This window comes from Xenopus laevis, chromosome 7S, assembly GCF_017654675.1.
Source record: "Xenopus laevis strain J_2021 chromosome 7S, Xenopus_laevis_v10.1, whole genome shotgun sequence".
Classification (NCBI taxonomy): Eukaryota; Metazoa; Chordata; class Amphibia; order Anura; family Pipidae; genus Xenopus; species Xenopus laevis.
In genome coordinates, this window is record NC_054384.1 from 66174036 (window position 1) to 66196343 (window position 22308).

The window sequence follows — 22308 nt, forward strand, 5'->3', positions numbered from 1 at the left end:
GGTAAGGAAGAAAACAAGCAAAAATAACTTGAGAAGGCAGGTAGGTACCTGTTCATGGAAAAAGATACAGATACAAATTTGCACAAGTCTTATTTCAGGGATCTCTAACTTTTCAGATTCCCATTTGTCCTTACATGCTTCCACATGGTCTCTGCCTCTGCAGATGAATTGGCTTCACAAGACACGCTAAGTTGGTCACCAGGATGCACAATAATAGGGGACATCTGAGAAAACACAGGCTCATCGAGAACTGACAAAAAGGGAAGAGAGAGTTTTATTTTGTTGAGAATACTGTAATATATATGCAAATAAAGAACAGCAAACTAAATAAATGCACGAGAAGTATCTTAATAGCAGGCAGAATTGCCCCATAACATAAAATCAATTATATTGCACAATATATGCCTGTGTTCAAAGCAGTATGTATCTGGCTGCTGCTAAAGCACATTATTCCTTAACCCTGGCTAAGACCTTGGAGTTTTAGCTCAGCTCTTGAAAACTATATAAGATAGCTAAGGTCATTTAGAGGTGCACACTGATTACTTACAATGGACTCGAAGCTCAATCTCAGCTTTCATTAAATGATCAGAATTTTCAAAGTCCATTCCAGTACATTCATAGATCCCCGAGGAGCTGCGCGTAACTTTCTCCAAGATCACGGATGGTCCCTCTCCTAAACTGTCATCCTCATCTTTCTGTGAACATATGCAGTAAGAAGAAACAAAGTTTATTCTTTACACATTACATTAGCCAAAGAGAAATTAAGTATTAAGGCCAGAGCATAATAAGAAAGGTGGAATGGAGACCACATACATGGAAAGATGAATGTAAGCGACTAGGGAGAAGAATATGTTAAAATTAAGCGAGGTGTGCTCTCTATATGATTCACTCACATAAAGTAACCATATCAGAAGACTGAGGTAATGCAATATATTTATACTTGATAAGGTCAATAAAATCAATGTCCTGGTTTAATAATGATATTAGTAGAGGCTAAAGTATTGTCCCTCTGTGAAGCTTAAGGGCTCTTCCCCTGCGTTGCGCTTTCTTCCATTCAACCGCAGGGGAGTGCAGGAGTAGAGACACTCAATTTCTGTCAAGGGGGCTGTACTCACACAGACGCATGTAAGCGCCAAACGCAGATGGGACGCAGCATGTTGCATTTCACCTGCGTTTGGCACATACATGCGTCTGTGTGAGTACAGCCCCCTTGACAGAAATTGACTGTCTACTCCTGCACTCCCCTGCGGCTGAACGGAAGAATCACAACGCAGGGGAGCGCAGGTAAAACCGCCCGTGTGTAAGAGCCTTAAAGGGGACCAATGGGGTAATTAACTTTTACTACGATATAGAATGTCCTATTCTTAGCAATTTTTGAAATAGGGCTATTCTTTTATTTGTTTTAATAGTCTTTTAATTTTTTGCTATTCTCTTTTGTTTCTTTTCAGTTTTCGAAAGGGAGTCACTGACCCCCAAAAAATGATGGTTCTGTAAGACTACAATTATTAGCTAAATAATTATGAAATACAAAAAAAATGGGAATAAAGGTCAACTACCCATTTAAACATAAACCATTTCACATATCCATTTGAGAGCAGTGTTTAGTTGAATCCCATGTGTAGTAAATAGAATAAAAAAGCAAGTTTTTGGAGATGAAGTGACTGAAGTTAGCATGAAAACACGGTGGAGTGAAAAGTAATGCTAGCACTGCAAACATGTTGGAAAGTCTGCTGATGGAATACACACTGGAAATATTGTGGATTATGAAAATGTTTAAGATTTAATAAAGAATGTAAACTTAAGACTCCTTACCCTGCTGTAGGTTATATCTAGAGAGTTTGTTCCATCTCCCTCACATTTTAATTCCACATTATCGCCCTCTTTTACTGGCCCAGTGGGAAATGACTGGAACAGTCTTACATTTCGGCTTGGATCTGAAAAGCCAAAGAACTGTAAACATCTTAAAACACTGCCTACACATAAAATAAAGATATCCATCTGTATAAAGGTCCAGCCTAACTATAGCCAAATAGTAATTTATGTCATTATTATAATTACATAAAGTTGCATTTACTTATTTACTTACCATAAAAAAGTAAAGCATACCAAGCAAACCATTAAAGGTCCTCTAAAGACCCAAATAAAAACTATATAGCATTCAAAAAAGCAACTACTGTTATACCCACACAAAACAGTGATGTTCTTTCTCTCAGATTCCATCATATGGTGACCAGAAGAAGACAGGTAGGAGACTTCACAATAAATGTATGCTTTATCGTCGTCTTCTCGAAGAGGGACAGACAGTGTGCTCTTAACTGTAAATAAACCACTGGACTCCTGGGTCACTGAGGAACTTATTTCCACTTCTAGATAAAAATCAAATAAAAAATAGGTAATGAAAAAAGTTTTTGGTTAAAATGGGAACACCAAACAAACATAACTTAAGCGTTTTGAAAAGTAAACATAATTTCAAGCAACTTTGCAATATACATCAATTAAAAAATATGCAGACTTTTCCTGATTTTTTTTTTTAACAATTCTTTATTCAGGTAAATTTCAAGAAAAGGGGGAACAGAAAGAAAAAAGGGGGGGTAGAAAGGGGCAACAAGTTCAGGTTTCCATAATATTCATAGAAATATACACAGCAAAGAATTCAAATAACATTGTAGCAGGTAAACAGCAAGTTATTACTGTAATCAAACTTTTCACATATGCAATGTCTTCTACAGTGTATATCCAGATCTCATATAGGTGTAGGGTTATAAGGCCAAGTCACGTTTAAGGTCACATTATTACTGTATTCCCACATAAGAAGTTAAGATTTCAGAGAATGACTTTTCCTGATTTTTAATGGTTTCTGAAAATTCCCAAAGCGTAGCCCCCTGCTTTCCTGCTGATCTGTCTGACAACTTTGCTGAGCTGGCTGACTATTGTATCAACAACCAGCTGTCCTCAGCCTGCATCCTCCAAACCCCACAATTCCCTGCACATGTGATTTCAATAAGGAACGGAATATCACAGTGCAGTGCATTGTGGGTTATGTAGTTCCTGCATGTTGTCTGTAAGCTGTGGAGAAGTTGTTACAATTTGTAACATCATTTGAAATTCTGGCAGGAAAGGAGGAACTAAACATAGTTCCTCCTTTCCTGCCAGCATTTGAAATGATGCAGAAAGAAAAGAACTGTTAAACAGCTGGATTTCAGCATATAAAATTGTGTTTAGTCATACTTTTTGTAGAAACAGGTAACTGTGATTGGTATATTAGGGGGTTCTGTGTTATGTGAGCCTCTTTATCAAATTTTGGTTTGGAAGCCGAAGTTCCCCTTTAATTTCACTACCTGTATGAAGTGACAGGTAGATTATTTAGCTGTCACTGGAGACATGGGTTGGTATTGGGCAGCACTGTCTAGTATAACATAAGTCATAGGCTGAAATGTCTGAGACTACAAAGACAATGTTTAGCAAGTTTCAAGAGTTAATATGGTTTAGGTAAGCCTATCTTATTCCCCTATGCAAATCTTGTTGTTTTACTAACTTTTTTATTAAGCTTTATCAATGTGCAAACCCACAGTGTAGCGTTAAATGAAGCAGTATCACTTGCAGTATAAGAATGCAGAAAAAAGTTATTACAGCAAACAAACTGGAGTAATGAATGCATAGGAAAAAAATATTACATACTGTCCTGGGCATCTCTCAGAGGCATGTCATTCTTATACCACGTGATGTTTGGAACTGGGTACCCATTCACACTTGCACAGCTTCCTAACTATGAAAGAAATACAAAAGGTCAGTTACTCATCAAGTGACATGCGCAGTGGAACACAACCAGCGTACTTGCTACATTGTACTTATTATACATTGTACTTATTATCAAGTACAATGTGCTATAGATTACGGCAGATGGGCAAACTTAGTGCCTTTTATAACATAACCCAACTAATGTAGTAACATTCATTGGGTTATGTTATAAAAGGCACTAAGTTTGCCCATCTGCCATAATCTATAGCAACCAATCGAGAGAGAGGGAAAAAGAGAGAGAGAGAAAAGAGATGAATAGCCACCCAAATTTGTGAGACACAAGACAAAAATCCTAGGAAATACAGGCAGTTTAATACTTTTGCAGAGTGTGGTTAACTCTCTCTTCTGTGTGATAATCGACCCCCTGCACAGCGCCATGGCCTGTGCAAAGATTTAAATAGTTAAGGGTGATCAGAAGAGCAGTAAAGCAGCACAAGCCTGCATGAAAGTCACTAGTCTAGTCCTGGTATACACAACAAGAAGAGTGTCTTAATACTAGGCTACACAGATATGGTACAAAGCTAGAACCACAATTATAAGCCAGGACAGGACCAGTTGTTTTTTTGACGGGAGCACACATGAGCACAGCGAGAAAACGCAAATGTGAATATACTCAAGAATATTTGTTAGAGCATTGAATAGTCAGTATTTATTAAAGAAAAAATCGGTGAAAATTGGCAGAAAAAAACTCAGCAAGTAAAAGCTGATGAGGTTCAATAGAAGTCAAAGGGAATTTTCTCTAATGTCTTTATTTATGTATTTTCCCATTTCACTAAAACAGTCAAGTTGTTTAGCCTTGTTGAAAATGAATAGAACTACAGGTATGGGACCTGTTATCCAGAATGCTTGGGACCTGGGGCTTTCCGGATAACGGGTCTTTCCGTAATTTGGCTCTTCATACTTTTAGCCAATAGGCTGGTTTTGCTTCCACTAAGGATTAAGGATATCTTAGTTTGGATCAAATACAAGGATCTGTTTTATTACAGAGAAAAGGAAATAAGTATTTAAACTTTAGTTTATTTGATTATAATGGAGTCTATGGGAGACAGCCTTTGCGTAATTCGGAGCTTTATGGATAACAGGTTTTCGGATAACGAATCCTATGCCTGTATGTGATTCTTTCTGGCATTTGACTTTTTTTTCTTCTCTGACAAAATGCAAGAGGGAATATTTCATTGCCATTTTCCTTAAATAAGGTAAGGATTCAAGAAAAACACTCTTTTTGGGCGACTTTTTTTTTTTTAACCTTGCAAATTAGTAAATGCATCTTTAAGTAACTTGTAGCCAGTGGTTTAACCCTTCCGTTAGGCCTGGACTGGCAATCTGTGGGTTCTGGCAAATGCCAGAGGGCTGCTCTAAGATGCCATAGCCAGTCACTATTTATTGGGCTGGTGGGGGGCTGTTTGGGCCTCTGTGCAGTTAAAATGCCGGGGCCTATTTTGACTCCCAGTCCAGAGCTGCCTTCCTTACACACCTATCTTGATTATTGCAACACAATTTTTTTGTTGTCTAAATTGACCCCACTTCAATCCATTGAAAATATTCCAGTGTTGCATGTGACACTGGTGCAGTGTAAGTAAAAATATGCTGATTAACAGCTGATTAATAATACTTAATAATAATAGCTTCTTTAAACCAGGGACCCCAAAGCTTTCCTTAATTTTCCCCACTTTTCATTTTTATTTGTCTTGCATTCTTACCTCAGAGATGTAATCTGTTGAGCGGAAGGCGTCTTCTGTAATTACAATCTCTGGGGGTTCTGGTTTTTCTGAAAAAAAAAGAGATAAAGTGAAGGTCATTAATGATCCTGTGCTATATAAAAAGCTTAACAAAATACCCCTATTGTACTGCCCAAGAATTCTTATTTTTCTACATATTATTGTTCATTTAAAGAGCAGGGGCTGCAGTTCTGGTACAGGTATAGGATCTATTATCTGGAATGATTGGGACTTGGGGTTTTCTGGATAAGAGATCCTTCCATAATTTGGATCTCCATACCTTAAGTCTGCTAAAAATCATTTAAACATTAAATAACCCCAATAGACTGGTTTTACTTCCAATAAGGACTAATTATATCTTACTTGGGATCAATTACAAGGTACTGTTTTATTACTAAAGATATGAGAGAGGGCAATTTGGAGCATTCTGGATAATTAAGCCTATGCTCCTGAAACGCGTCAGGTGATGTTGGTTTGTGACCTGTTTCAATAAACTACCTTCTTCTTTTTACCGGAGTGCTGCCTTTCCATCCTTTTGCATTCTGGATAATGGGTTTGCAGATAACAGATCCCATACCAATACTTTACTAGCAAAAGCATACTGGAAAATAAATTCCTAAACCAAGCCACACCCTGTTGAGTTAAAATTTAGATACCACATAATGCCCCCTATTTTATAGGCTATTTTATAAAGCACAGGGCAGGGTAAAAAGTGCAAAAAAAATGGGAGCACCATGTTTTTTTAAGCCTGGGTCCTCTCCTGCACGTTTCTAAGGGGGTTATTTATGAAAATCCGAATTTATCTCACTATTTTTGGAAAGCCACTCCGACCCAATCTGTATGGACTTTTTCCTCCTGTTTATAATTAAATTTTCTCTATCAATTCTCGTGCGGGAAAAGTTACAATAAGATCGTTAAAAAAAAGCCGAATCTACGCATTTGACGCCCGCATACCGAGACTTTTTCCAATTTGATGCTGAATACCAAAGCACAAATCAGGATATCTTCCGGACATCTGCCATTGACTTCTACATGAACAGAGCAGGTCTGAGTTGGAGTAATTATTTATTTGGACTTTTAACACCATCGGGGTTTAATAAATGACTAAAAAAATTACGTTTTTTCTTTCTACAAAAAAATTGTGGTTTTCCCCAGATTTTGATAAATAATCCCCTAAATCTTTGCACTTCAGAATGGAGAGACCTGCCTGCACCCAAATACAAAGCTGGCTTAGTTAGTGATAGTTAGTTCTTGTTAGTTTCTATTTTATTTTACATATTACTTCATTGTAAGTTATACATTCTGTATAATATGTCATTGTATTAATCTTCTTATTCTGCATACTATTTGTTATCATATTGATTTTTATGGTTTATTGTGAAAACCAAATAAAATATTTCAAATCCGAATACAAAGCTATACACTAAGTTTTCTTTCAAGCTTCATCTTCCTCTCATCATATTCCATACTCACTAAAAACGAGTAACTGTACAGTGTTTTCCCATATTTCTTTGGTGCTGGGCTCTTCCGCTTTGCAAATAAACTTCATTTCATCTTGGACACGGATATTTGTTATCTCTAGTCTGAAATGTTCGTCCACGCTCATTCGCTGCCCCAGCTCAGGATCCTTCACAGAGACCCCATCTGGACCCCTGTGATAAATAACCTTCTCTGCTTTTTTTTGCATCTAGAGGCAAAGAAATAAAACTTTTCATCCAAAGGGGTAATTCTTCAGTCGATTCACAGCAGAACTGCTAATACAAATAATTTTTTCCCAAACCTGTATTACTTTATATATTATTACACATTGAGTTCAGGCATAAGTATTTTACTTATAAGATACATTTAAAAAAATGTTATTCAGTGGGTTGTTAAAGGCCTGCAAAATGTGTTGGTTTCAGACTGGAACGGGGAATTGGCAGTTCATCAGATGGAGCTGTAGATGACGCCCAACAGCAATTTTGGGATATTGCAGCTAGAATGTGAACTCCAATGTTCCCATAAAAGAAAACAATGCTCTACTTTTGTGTCTAGGCACCAGGTAGCTGTTGAATTGTAGGAGAAATATGAGAAGTAGGTAGCTTGCTAAATAGCCTGCAAGGTAGTTTTTGTTTTCAGTGTATATTGAAGATACAAAGATTAACTTAAAGGACAGTTTATTAGGTTTTGCAAAGATATGTTGGAAAAAAAAAAACTATTAGGCACTAAGTACTTTCTGAATTATGATTTTTAGGGAAATTTACACTTCATTATGAGATGTAGAAAAATCCACAGATGCTCCATTTTATTTCATAGCGGGCTGATTATCCACTATTATATCCAGGGTGGATTATAACAAAATCAAGGCAGCACACAATAATACAATGCACCCCATGGTAACGATCATTTGAGCCACATGCAGGGTTAAATGTCCATTAATTACTATAGCATTATAGGCAGAGGGTGATTTTTTTGTTTGGGTATGCTAAGTCTAATGTTATTTCAACCACTTCTTCACCAACAATTTTCCACTGGCAGAGAAACAGCTGATTCAGTCCCATATTATAAACACTGGCAAAAGTTGTAATTCACCTGTCTGAGCACACAGGGTGTTTTTTTGTCTAAAATGCACTACAATCTGTCCCATATAGGGTTGCCTCCTTTTCATACGGCTGAGACCGGGCAGGGCCGTGACATCAGTGGGCGGGGCCGCAATGTATGTGGGAGTGGTTGTGACATCAGGGGGTGGGGCTATGGCACAACTATCGGCGATTGGCCGATCGCCGTGTCAATCAAGGGAATCCTGCCCGGTTTTCCTTATTTGGAAAACCGGGCAGAAAGTTTTGACCCGGGCAGCTTTTCAAAATACGGGGCTGTCTGGGTCAAAACCAGACAGGTGGCAACCCTAGTCCCATACATGGGCTGATTTAAGAGCTACTCACTGATGCTCCCACAGACTGCATGGTGAAGTACTAAATAATTTTCCACTTGCCATAGACAAAGCCAAGACTATTTTGAAAATAATATTCATAGCACTCTCTTATATATTAATACATATAATATTCTATATTATTATAGAAAGTGTTCAGGTTATCCACATTACTGGAAATCAGGGCTTATGATTGGGCTGTTTAACATTAAATTATGTTTATTGATATACTTTCACGTAAAACATAAGGGATATGCTAACTGTGTCATTTATGAGACATGCAGAAAGTATAATGCAGAGATATTTTGCAAAAACAGTAGCTGTTTTTTTTACTGCATTTTAAAGTAAAGCAATATAACTGTAGATGAGATTGAAAAAAGGAAGAATGGGTAAATACAATAAAGTCATGTTTGCTGCAGTTTAAGCTGTGATACAAATGAAGGCAGCACTCCAGTAAGAAGGAATGGCATAATTATTTGGTAGGCAATTAAGGATACAAGGTCTTTGACCCCTTAAGTAAACAGTCACCAATATCCAATCACAATGGTTCCATTGAACTATCCAGGTAGATGTTGGCTGAAAATGACAGAGGTGTGTAAGTTGATGTTAATGTTCCTTTAAACTTTCCCATCTGAAATCTCACGGGATTTTCAGTGCAAATCTTGATGATGACATCACTGGAGTCACCAGGTAGGTCATTTTTTTAGTGTTTAAAGACACTAGTCAGCAGCACCCCCTGTCCCTCCCCCAAGACAAGCTCAAATAGAAACATTGGTGAAACAGAGGATTTTAGTTTGTTTTGTTTTTTTTTTTTTTAATATTTTAATCAAACGGGTATGGGGAGGTTTAGCCTCTCCAAGCCTTAATGAAAACCCACCTATAGATATCATTTTCAGGTGGCATGTTTAAGCCCTGCATTTATTTTAAATTCTATCAGAAATTATCTTTGCACCCAAGGACCCTCAATATACAGAGGCCTCAGCTCAGAATTTTAAATAATATATTTTCAATAGAAGGAAGAAGCACAGATAAAACCTAAAGCAGAGGCTGAAAGGATATAAATTTTCATTCAAACCCCCCTTTAGCAATCAATCCATATTCCAGGAAATGCTTCATTATATAAAAAATGGATGTAAATATTTGGCTTGAAGGCACAGAGCAAGATCCTAAAATGTCTCTGAGTCCCAGCCCTTGTCAGAATCTCCTGTAAATTTGCTTTTTAGATGCATTAGTGCTACAGTTTGGCATAATACTCACAAATTAGAAGCCTGGAGCACGAGCTGTCTTACAGCCTAAGCTAACAACAGTCTGTCAAAGAATGACGAGAGAGAGATGGCTTCAGCTACTAAAGGGCAACACTTATTTGACCTAAGAACTCAGCAGTCTTCATTACTGTATTATGCAACACAACATTCTAACTTACCAAAAGCACCAGTGCTAGGGTAAATTTCTAGTATGCCTGAGTTGTTTTGCTAAAAGTTAGCTGATTTAGTATAGCCCATAATTAGCTCATGCATAATAATACATGGTTTTGCAAATCAAACTAAAAACATTTACTAGGACTCACCAAGGCAGTTGCCTACATGTATAGTAGATGTACTGTGTGATATGGGGGAATTAGCTGAGGTTTGGGTGAGTTCCAGGAGGGTTTGGAGTAATGGGCATGGCATGTCCTTCTTTTTTTTTGAGGTCCCATTGTACTTGTTGGGAAGGACCTCCTCCCAGGTTACCAATGGGTTAATAATTGAAAGCCTATTAACTCAGTAGTATGGGGCCCAGTGATTCCTGTTTTCCTGATTCCCAAATATGGTAGTGCTAGATAGTAAAGTAGTAACTGACATCAGTCAGCCAAATATTCACCAATGGTTCACCTTTAAGTTAACTTTTAGTATGTTATAGAATGGCCAATTTTAAGAAACTTTTCAATTGGTTTTCATTGTTTATTTTATAGTTCTTTAAAGGGATCCTGTCATCTGAAAATATGTTTTCTTCAAAACGCATCAGTTAATAGTGCTACTCCAGCAGAACTCTGCACTGAAATTCATTTCTCAAAAGAGCAAACAGATTTTTTTAAATTCAATTTTGAAATCTGACATGGGGCTAGACATTTTGTCAATTTCCCAGCTGCCCCTGGTCATGTGACTTGTGCCTGCACTTTAGGGGGCAAATTCACTAAGATGCGAAGTTGCGCCAGGCGCAACTTCGTCGCACTTCGCCAGGCGTAGTTTCGCCAGCGCCCCGCAAATTCACTAAAATCCTAAGTTGCGCACAGGGGTAGCGTAAGGTTGCGAAGTTGCGCTAGCGTTGATTCGCTATGTAAAGTGAAGTTACGCCAGCGAAGGCTCATTTGCATACGGCGCGAAATTCAAATTTCAATGGAGGAATACGTATCAGCACTACAAATGCCTAGAAAACCTTCAAATCAGCAAATAAAAATTTTATTTTGCCCTACACATGTGCCCACTGTCTAGGTAAGTTGCCATGAGTCAGGAAATGTAGGGGGGACTTAGAAAAATTTTTGACTTTTTTTCAAACAATCCCTATCTACTCTATTGCGCTTCGCCAGGTCTGAGGTGGCGAAGGAAGTCTAGCGTAAAAGGTAGCGTTCAGTACACTGCGCAAGTTAGTGAATTTGCGTAGTTACGTCGCTAGCGAAAATTCGCCAGGCGTAAGGGTGCGAAGTAACACTAGCGAAACTACGCCAGCGTTCGTTAGTGAATTTGCGCAGTAACGAAAATGCCAAACGCTAGCGAATTAACGCTAGTGTTCGGCGCTTCGGCGCTTAGTGAATTTGCCCCTAGTAGAGAAATGCTTTCTGGCAGGCTGCTGTTTTTCCTTCTCAATGTAACTGAATGTGTCTCAGTGAAACATGGGTTTTTACTATTGAGTATTGTTCTTAGATCTACCAGGCAGCTGTTATCTTGTGTTAGAGAGCTGCTATCTGGTTACCTTCCCATTGTTCTTTTGTTTGGCTGCTGGGGGGGGAAGGGAGGGGGTGATATCACTCCAACTTGCAGTACAGCAGTAAAGAGTGATTGAATATAAAAAAATCTGTTTGCTCTTTTGAGAAATGGATTTCAGTGCAGAAATCTGCTGGAGCAGCACTATTAACTGATTCATTATGAAAAAATTTTTTTCCCATGACAGTGTCCCTTTAATTATTTGCCTTTTTTTCTGACTCGTTCCAGCTTTCACATGGGATCACTGACCCCATCTAATAACAAATTATCTGTAAAGCTACATATTTATTGTTATTCCTACTTTTTGCTAGTCCTCTTTCTATTCAGGTCCTTTCCCCTTTAAGGCTCTGAACCTCGTTGAGCAGCATTCTACACTGGCCACAGACATTAAAAGGAATGTATACATCTGCTATAAATGCTGAAATAATTGCAGCTGTTTTAGAAACAATGGATGCCATTCTCTGGCAGTTTCATTTACCATATTGGAATAACATCCAACTGTGTAGCTAACTGGTCATAATTAATGCTACATCTGTAGAAATGTGATTTCTGGATTAGTGTATATACTAATATACTTACAGTCTATACAATAAGTACTTACACTGAGCCACTCCAGAGTTTTGTTGTTAGATTCTCCATCCTTGTATGAATTGCAGTTTAAATTAATGGTTTCACCCACTTGTGCCTTCATCTGCTGTGCAACGTCCAGCTGCCCCCAAGAACCTGTAAAAAGGTAACATCTTATTTATAAACACAGGCACAAGTAATCACATATGGACAGACATCGTCAAGAAACTGCAACAGAGGCAGACACACTTAGGGGTTATATCAAAATCGAACTAGAATCCACGATTTACCCTTATTTATCATAAAAAAAATCTTATTTATCAATGAAAAAATCTTAATTTTTTTGACACCCGAAAAAGTCAGATTTGTTTGTGAAATTGGAGGAAAAGCCTGAAATGTCTGGATTAACGTACAAAACCCAGAGCAGACCATAATCACTGTCATAACTATAGAGGAAGAAGGCGCAGAATCGGTCGCCAGGGACCTGGGGACAATGGGGCACACTTGTAAGAAGGTGTGATGGCAGGCAAGTGTAACAAAAGTACAAGTGTAATTATTTCCCATACCACTAGAGGGAGTTGGTTTCTTCCTAGGGGTAAAAAAAGGGAGCCACACCCAGGGTTAAGGGTCTGGTGATGGGAAAGAACTGTCACAGGAAAAGATCCGGATAGAAGAGGCCCGGTAAGGATAAAAGACAGACCATAGTGATAGGCTAAGGTAGTAAGATTTAAGTTGAGCAGGCAATAGGTGCGTGAGACAGGAAATTTAGTAAGGGCCGCTCAATGCCCCAACGAGGAAGTTAGAGGGGATAGTGCCCCCGTGGATACCCCATGAGTTAGGAATTCTAGAAGTTAGAATAGGAGAAGAGAAGGTCAGGAAGCTGCCAGCAAAGAAGCCCAACTGGAATAGCAAAGGGGTGCTGACGGGGCACTGGATTGCTGAAGTGGGTGAGTCTGTGAGAGTGGCAAAGGGGTGCTGTGAGAATACCGGATTGCTGAAGCAGATAGACTGGAGCTGTTTGTGAATGCCCTTCTCCAGTATTCCGGGTGGATCCCTTTGGGAAGAAGGAAAGTAAGTGACGTAAGTGGGAGTATTCTGTGAAAGAGTGAATGCCTGTTTGCATGTAATTTTGCCTGAGTGTGAGAAATCAGAAGAAATAAAAGTTGGAGTGTTTGCACCAAGAAAAGTTTGGATCGTCTTTAATGTGAGGGGATTTCAGTTGGTTATTTCCCTTACACACTCATCAATAGTGTTGAAATCTCCTTCCCCAGACAGGTGGCTATCTAAGAATATTTACAGGTTACAGAAATGCTTTGTCTGTCCAGTCCCTGAGCAGTAGAGTACAAAAAAGCTTTTACATGAATTGCTTATACAAAACAATATTATACTGACCAGTATATAAAACTGTCTGGACACCCCAGACCCTTGATGGCTTCCTAAAAGAGGAGCACTACAAAGATGTTCACCTAAATCATATGGTAATCCCGCTGAGCTGTTGCTCTTGGTCCAAATGAACTTTAGACCAAAAGCAAAGTTAAACCCAACCTTAGGGCCAGAACTAGGGGTAGACAGAAGAGGCACATGCCTCAGGTACAATGGTGGTGGGTGTTAGCACCCTATGCACATGCTTCTGCTGTCTCATCTAACTCCAACCCTGGCGGATCAGAATTGCTTAGCAGGGGCAACAGGAATGTGTGAGTGAAGAGAGAGACACAAAGGAGTTGTGACTTCTAGAAAGTGAAAGTGTTTTAAAGTAGTGACAATATAATATACTGTTGTTCTGCACTGGTAAAACTGGTGTGCTTGCTTCAGAAACACTACTATAGTTTATATAAATAAGCTGCTGTGTAACCATTGGGGCAGCCATTTAAAGCTGAAAAAGGAGAAAAGGCACAGCATACACAGCAGATAACAGATAAGCTCTGTAGTATACAATGGGATTCTTCAGAACTTATCTGCTATCTACTGTGTATTCTCTGCTTGAATGTCTCCCCTATGGCTACACAGCAGTCATGTTTCTGAAGTAAACACACAACCTTTCCAGTGCAGCACAACAGTATATCATATTTTCATTGCTTTAGAACACTTTTTGGTGTTACTGTTCCTTTAATGACAGGTCTTGGCTGTGGGTTTAAATGCTTGACTCTAGCAGGTGATTCTCCCTATGTGTTTTTGCAGTTATCCCACAATTTCCATAATCCCCAAATGCAAAAAGTATTATCTGAAAATATTCATGAAACTGTTTCATGATAATGTATTTCCCTTCATATGTAGCTCACCTAAAGGCTCCAGTCATTCAGAACAAAGATTGCTGTGTCTTATTTTAATAATGATATTATATTTAATAATGATATAATATTTAATAATGATATTATATTTTTTATAAAAAAACTCTCTAGAATAACAATATAGACTACAGGTTGTTTATTAACTGAATATCTTCTGATGGAGCAAAAACAGGTTATTTTCAGAACATGACTGAGGGTAAATGTGCACCAATTACAGGGTTCACCTGATTTTTAGCAACATATATTTCAACTCCCCAAACACTAACAATAAAAAAATAAGCAATAAAGGTGCACAACCATAAAACAATAAAGCAATAAAGGTGCACAGCAATAAAAAAATAAGCAATAAAGATGCACAACAATATAAAAATAAGCAATATAGATGCACAGAGAGAAACATGCTGCAGCCACATTTCTGTATAGATTTGTGGGGAAGCATTTGGAGGCATTGTAAGAGCTGTATGCTGTGGGGTCAGGAGAGGTAAGGAATCAGAGGGCTTATTGGGGTGTAATATGAGAAAGCAAGATGGGATACAGTGGGGGGGGGGGGGGAGAATAAAGGGGTATAGATTCTTAGCTTGTGCTTTTTCTCTAACAATTCTCTATTGCTCACAGTCAGATTTTGCTCTTCCAGCTTTGGTTTGTTCTCTCCTAAATCATTTTACCATAGTAGTTTTAACTTGCTAAACCAGAGATATCCCTGTCAGCTGAATATTGTAGAATTGTAACAGGTAGCAGGAATACACAATAGATATTCAGGATTCATGTAATAGGAATCCAACCTCCCTACTTTACCAGCCACCCCCCCATTCTCTACCTTCCCTTTAAACTCATTTCTCTCTATCCAACTCTTCCTTTTCCTTCCCCTCCCTTTTTGTCAGCTTCTCTCTATCTCCCCCTCCTAAATTTTCTTGTATAATGGAAGTCTGTATTCAGTGGTCCTTCGGAATCCATCCAGCTGCTGCAAGGCTTAATGACAAGATGTTTCACTTGCACACAGGAACCGTTGACAGGGAACCCCCCTCCTCACAATCATTTATGCCCCAAATCACAGTTTAAAAGGTTAGGACAGAAAATCCTTATATTATTTGTGAGTCGCCATGCAATCTTCAAGGGGAAATAAAAGATGAGTGGTAGTATGGGAGAGTGGTGTGAATTATATTGGGAGAGGGATGCATCAAGTTTGGGTGTAATGGATATATGTGTATATGGGTGCACACATTTTTTTTACAAAAAAAAATTATTTTACATTGTTATACATTTAATTATACATTTCTTACTGTTACTATGCCATTGACAGTTGCTGACTTTAGGGGCATTTTTAATATGAGATAGGGTGACAATCTATTGCCCCTGGTAACTTCAAGAGCATAATTTCAATTTTCAGTTTTTTGGCATGGGAAAGGCATATGGGCACCTGGTTGTCTCAAAAGGGGCATAACAGGCCCAGAAATACCCCTGGCTGACTGGCATCAACCAATCCGAGCAGGTGAAATGTGTCTGTGACTCATAGAAAGAGTGTGTCAGCAAAAAAAATAAAAAAGATTAAGTTGAGGAAGTCACTAATAAATAAACAACGGTAAGAACAACAATTATAAAAAGGTTTTAAGAGTTATCGTCTACAGTTTAGAGTATTGATGATTCCCTTATATGATTTCCATGAATGTGAATATAAGACATGATGCAAGAACATTTAAATAATGCAGTCAAGGTCGTTAGGCTCTAATCATGCATTATGTACATTTCACTCATTTATGGCAAATACATAAACTCATATAGTAGGGAAAGCAAGATTTTAATAGTTTTGGGGTGGGTGTTGATTCCACCATTGATTTTTCTTCCCCTTTTAACATTCCCTGAATAAGCTGCAGAAATATTTACCAAACAAATATTTTATGGAAAAAAAACCCATCACACTATATATATATTGAGAAGCAGGGCCCCTAGATTGCTGACAATGAGCACTCAGTACCCTCAGATTCATGTTATACATGGGGCATTCTTTATTTCTGATAGGAGGCATTTCTGGCAATTTCTCTCATTGCCCTTAGCCACTTGATTTAACTTTTTATGCCAAACAAGTAATAATTCCCACAGTTCTTATCCAATATATTTCAGTGCTGTTGTGAGCAAATTCTCAGAGTAAAGGCCTCTGCCTTGTTTTTATGGAAAGTGGTTTACCATAATTACTATACTTATTTAATTGAGTGTATGTGTGAAAATAAACAAGATTCCCTCGCCAGCTAAATCTCTGATAAAACATTGCTTATCTCAGTTATCCAGCTTCTTACTAACCTGGATTTGGCTGACCATTTGATTGCTGAAGGGTTGTATTTGACCCTCCTGCTCTAGAAGAGTCGTGACATCCAGACCTTAACATGCAGTAAACATTCCTTGGAAAGCAAGTCTATGGCACCAACATAATTGGATAGAGCTGGCTTGGAAGCTATTAAATTGTTATGGGAAAAAGCATGTGAAGCTGTTTTTAGCCATAGTAAGATCTAGGACTCAATCCAAATAGTTGCACAGGAAGTAAACACTGTTACTCTGGAGTCGTTCTTCAAAGTTATTAAAAGGAATGTTTATCTAGAAATTAACTTTGTAATCATAGTTTTATACACGGTTCCTATTGTTTGTATGTTAATGTTTCTATTTAATAATATGTTCATATTCTGGTATTAAATATTTTCTGCTCACAGGTAAGCACCCAAAGTCATTACTGCATGTATTAAATATGGAACTAGACACGTCATCCCCAGTAATTTGCAAGGCAGTGGACGGGGGTGATTGCATAAGGCCTGTCATTATTACGTATGTGAATGCTCTCTTGCGAAGCTACTGAATGCGAACTGCGCATGTGCACAAGCTCATCTGACATTACTAGATACTGAGGGGCATATTTATCATGGGTTGAATTTCAAATTGAAAATACTTCGAAATTCAAAAAGACCAACTGAAGTGAAGTCGAAGGCTTTTTTGGGTCGAAGAGGTCCGTATTTGGCCGAATTCGAATCGTACTATCAAAGGAATAGCGCATTCGATCGAATTCGATTCAAAGTTTTTCCCCCAAAAAACATTGAATTCTCAAAGTCCACCAATTGACTCCAAATAGGTTCTAAGAGGTCCCCCATATGCTAAAACAGCACTTCGGCAGGTTTTAGATGGCGAATGGTCGAAGTCGAAGTTTTTTTCAAATTCAAAATCGAATTTGGACTATTCCCTAGTTGAAGTACACAAAAAATAGCTTGAAATTTGATTTTTTTTCATTCGAAAATTCACCTCGATAAATCTGGCCCTTATTGTGCACATTGACTTTAACTGAGAAACTGGAAAAATTGGGGAATGATATATGGAATATGGTAATGGAAGACCAGGGTATGGGGTACAAAGCCAAGTAACTCCCTGGTAAATTCAGGGAGTCCACATGTTAATAGTGTCAATTAATATTGTCAATTCAACAACTAAAAAAGGAGAAAGGACGGTATTCAGGATAGAAAGGCAGAATTATTGCAGGCTCCTGTGCATCGCAGTCACCTTATGCGTTTCGGGAATAAATCCCTTTGATGACTAAACTCATAAGGTGACTGCGATCCGCAGGAGCTTGCAATAATTCTGCCTTTCTATCCAGAGTGCCGTCCTTTCTCCTTTTTTGGTTGTTGAATTGATGTGGACAGTGAGGGACGCTGTGGACTGAGCACCGGGACACTATAGCCGAGCAGCTACTGGATCGTGAGTATTGAGCGGTGCCTTTTGACTTTTATAGTAATAGTGTCACTTGTTTCCCACTAATGTGCTTCAACAGCTGTATAATGAAATATTTTTTTTCTTACTCAACTCACTTCCCTCAGCGATTGTCACACATACATATAGCTCTGTGGTTCTGTACAAGCACCGATCTCAAAACAGCCAGGCACCACCCTTCAGTTCTGACACCTAATTTAGGGGTAAGTATCTAGCATTAGACCAGGGCAATTTATCATGTAATTTGACCATCTAGGGACCAGAGGTTTGCCCACGTAAAGCTCCCACGCTACAGGCATATATGGCAATTAGGGCCCTGGTATTAAAGGATACATATAGCATAACTAAAAAAGCCCTCCAATCTTGTAGGCAATAATGAATAATATATGGGGCCAATCTTACTTTCAGCCAGAAATAAATATTATCTTTTACTGTATATAGGGAGCTTTTTTGGCTCTTCTTACAGATCTTCTATGATCCCTGTTCATTAGTGATGGGCGAATAAACTCGACAAACACTAATTTGCAGTGAATTTCTGTGTTTTGCCACAAGCAAAGTAACTAGTGAAACTGAGGGGACAATTCGCTGAAGAAAAATTCAGCACGTCAAAGAAAAAATTGTCGCGCGTCAAAATGATTGTTACGTCCATTGTGACACAGATTCAAATGTTTCAAATAAGGGAAGTCCTAACAGTTTTTGCCAGAAGCAGAGCATTGTGCAAAGTGACATTGTCAGAAGGAAATCATAATGGAGCGGTTACCCCAGAATTCCAGTCTAATTGCTGGCACAATTTGCACACAATGAGCCAATATTGGACACACGTTACCATCTGTTTTGGTAAATCACAAACAAGTTGCAACATGTGTTATTTATTTCTTCATATGTTGGAATGGTTTCATTTGCAGTGTGTTAACATAATAATTGCATTACCATCTAATTTAGAGTTCTGTGTGGAACCAATTTTTGAAATCTAGACTTGACCCGGATGCACAACCCACATTTTTACCTGCTTGGACCTGCTACCCTACCTGGCCTGAAATTGTACTATCCTCAACCTGATCCGAGACCCGATGACCACCATTAAGCAGGAAGTGCTGTTGCTACTAACTGGAAGTGACATCATAAGAATTGGGCATGTGCAAATGTTTTAAAAATATGTAAAGGAGTAAAACTTGTTATAAATAAGATCCACAACCCAAAAAGCGACCTGCAAACCTGCCAATCCCCATTGGAAACTACTACTCGCAACCCACAGGTTGATTGCTTTTTTGTGTGTAACCCACCCGCTGCAGGACTCTAATGTAATTCACTCGGTGTGGGTATATTTTTAGCTAATGGCACAGCCCACTGATGCATTTCACACCCGCATCATTGTTTGTGTCCTAAGGTTTGTGTCCAAAATAGTGCTCTTGCGATTATACATGACACTTTTAAATCAGTATAAGCAATATAAAGGTCTTCCGTGTTGAGAGTTATTGCAGTGTGGTGTTGGGTGTATCTGTTACTTACAGACAGGTGAAATATAAGAACTGTGATGTTTGGCAGGAGCACTGGAGAGTTCTCCATGTAGAGAGCAATGTCAATGTTTGTGTGTAAAAGTAGGATAAGAGCCTCTTTGTGTATAAAAGTGCAGCCCAGTGTTTTGGAGTATATAGCACATTTGCTGTGGGAAGGTGGGGTGTAGTGTTAAAAGTCCTGGTGTGGGGGAGGGACGTGTAGCAACTGCATTTCTAGGCACTAAAAGAACACTTATTAAGTATTTCTTAGCTCTACAGACATATGCAGCAGATTTACAGGGTGATGTCAACCTAGCAAAAAAAATAAAGAAGTCTGCTAAAATAAGACAGGGGAGAAGAAAGCAATTAACGGAGAAGCACAGGGCATGAACTTATGCATGTTTAATATACTGTACAATGGAACAGATCCTGTGTTTTTTAAGGAAATATACTGCAGTAATGAACCGCTTAGAAAACTCTCTGGTTTTCTAAGGTTTAAGGCATTATACACACACACCTCCCAACTGTCCCGTTTTTCAGGGGACAGTCCCGATTTTGACAGATCAGACCTCAATCCCGGATTATTACTGAAATGTCCAGGCTTTCTCTTTGATCTCTTGCACTGAACAAAAAAAATACACAGTCTCTAAAATTTAATTGGCTTTTGTCAGAGAGCCCAGAATATGAGGTGCACTTAGATACTTTTGTAACAATTTAAGATAAGCAAAAAACCAATTGTAACAATTTAAGATAAGCAGGTCTCTTGGGGACTAAGGGCAGATTCGGGGAGATTAGTCACCTGGCGACAAATATCCTCTTCTTCGGGGCGACTAATCTTACTGAATTGCCTTCCCGCAGGCTTGAATGCATATCTCAGTCTGGCAACTCAGCATCTCTGGAGTATTAGCAACTATTGTATCAATTCTAACAGCTGCCTGTAATGAAACCCAGAGATTCTGATAAGACATGTATCAACTAAACGATAAGATAAGAAATGTATCAACTAAATGTATCCATTTAGAACAGTTTACAGGGTCGGCGACCCCCCCAGAGCTGCTTTAGAAGTTGAAAAATGACACATTACACTTTAATATTAGAAAAACAGTGACACATAGAAAATAGAAAGTAATTGGAAAAAGTTGTTATTTCTGGTCAACAATCTGAAAACAACTAGATGTTTGAAGGTGAACAACCCCTTTAAGGGTTGAAATTAAAAATTAATATTAGAATTTTTTTTATGGTCAAAACTGTCAAATTCGAATTGTGAATAATCCAAACTCGATTCGAATTTAAATTAGACTTTGGAGATTTAGCACACCTTGGCCCTTTAAAAACTTTTTTGAGTCTGTAAAATTTGTTTTACATATTCTTTTTTTTTTTCAATCAAATTTTGAGTAGATTCAAATTTATTAGTGTTTAAAAAAAAAACTCACACAAATTCGACATTTGATTAAAATGCTTACCAAAGTGAATTTTAGGGTCATTCATTTTGATCAGTACTGGATAATGGATATCAACCTTAAACATCATCACTGAAAGCAATAGGAAGTAGCCTTGAGTAGCCTTCTGCCAACAAATGTTGCTTTAAGCAAGCTAACTCATTTTTTGGCAGCAAATGCAGACTGGGTACTACATCTTAGGCTTCCTATTGCCACCAGCAGGAAGTGACCTACAATGATCCCTGTGATTATAATCACTAATAAGCTATAGCAGAGCCAGCTGCCAAGCAAATCCCTATTTAATACAGACAATAAAGTAACTACACCCTTTAATCCTGGTACAGATATAGGATCTGTTATTTGGAAACACGTTATCCAGAAAGCTCTGACTTTTGGGAAGGTCCTCTCCCACAGATTCCATTTCAATCAAATAATAAAATTACTCTGTAATAATAATACCTTGTACTTGGTCATAACTAAGATATCATTAAATCTTATTGGCAGTAATACAAATCTTCTGTGTCCATTTCATGTTTAAATTACTTTTTAGTAGACTTAAAATATGGAGATCCAAATTATGGATTATGGTTCCATCCCTGTATATGCATCATCCCCTCTGTCTTTGTGGCTCAGCTATAACTCACACCAGGCTCACAATACTCACCAGAAAAACCTTTCAATTACCAGACATTTGGAGAATATTAAACACTGGGGAAGTTCACAATGCAGCAGTGACAAGGTGGTAATTACATGCAGAAAATGCACTCCTGACGTCATTTAATAATGAAGACATTATTAAAAATGCAAGCTAGTCCTGCCATAACAACTCACACACTCGCTGCACATATAACAAAGTGCATTGTGTGTCACCTTGGTAATCACCAGCATCTAGGGTTGCCGATCAGGCAGGTATTTTACCATCATGGCCAGGTGGCAACTCTACCAGTACCTGCTGCTATTATTGTCCTGGGTCTCCAGTAGCAAAGACAATTGTACAGCATATTTTAGAATATTACATGCAAACTTGGTGCAGTCAACCCAGTGATAGAGAGAAACTGGGGTGCTATGTATTTGGTACCTGTACTGAGCGTAATTGAGCACAACCCATGGAGCAGCTAGATCTGTGGCAAGGAAACACCTATGGAATACCATTCACTATATCCTTCCAAGTACACCGTATGCACATCAGCTATTTGATGGTTCACAATAAAAAAGATGCAGTAAACCTTTTTGCAAAGCATTTTATGCAAAAGGCTGAAACAGAATGATTACCACGCCAAATAAAACATGGTTATGCAGAGCCACTACTTAGCATTTACAATGTCTGTACTTTAGTCCCATCGGTGCAGCAGCAACTGTGCCACACAGAGAGATACTGTAGTTGTAACCCTGC

The 22308-nt window shown here is 38.4% G+C and overlaps 1 protein-coding gene across 1 annotated transcript in view; it reads right to left on the reverse strand.

Annotated features, from left to right (window-relative positions):
- The window catches only part of mcam.S (melanoma cell adhesion molecule S homeolog), a 35890-nt gene that overhangs the window by 10982 nt on the left and 2600 nt on the right, over nucleotides 1-22308 (reverse strand). Inside the window, exons 2-9 of the mRNA XM_018242284.2 lie at nucleotides 11986-12107; nucleotides 6990-7203; nucleotides 5499-5566; nucleotides 3679-3766; nucleotides 2187-2366; nucleotides 1813-1934; nucleotides 548-695; nucleotides 135-250 (exon numbers count right to left, since the gene is read on the reverse strand). Coding sequence (XP_018097773.1) covers nucleotides 135-250; nucleotides 548-695; nucleotides 1813-1934; nucleotides 2187-2366; nucleotides 3679-3766; nucleotides 5499-5566; nucleotides 6990-7203; nucleotides 11986-12107 — 1058 coding nt within the window. The remainder of the gene's footprint in view (nucleotides 1-134; nucleotides 251-547; nucleotides 696-1812; nucleotides 1935-2186; nucleotides 2367-3678; nucleotides 3767-5498; nucleotides 5567-6989; nucleotides 7204-11985; nucleotides 12108-22308) is intronic.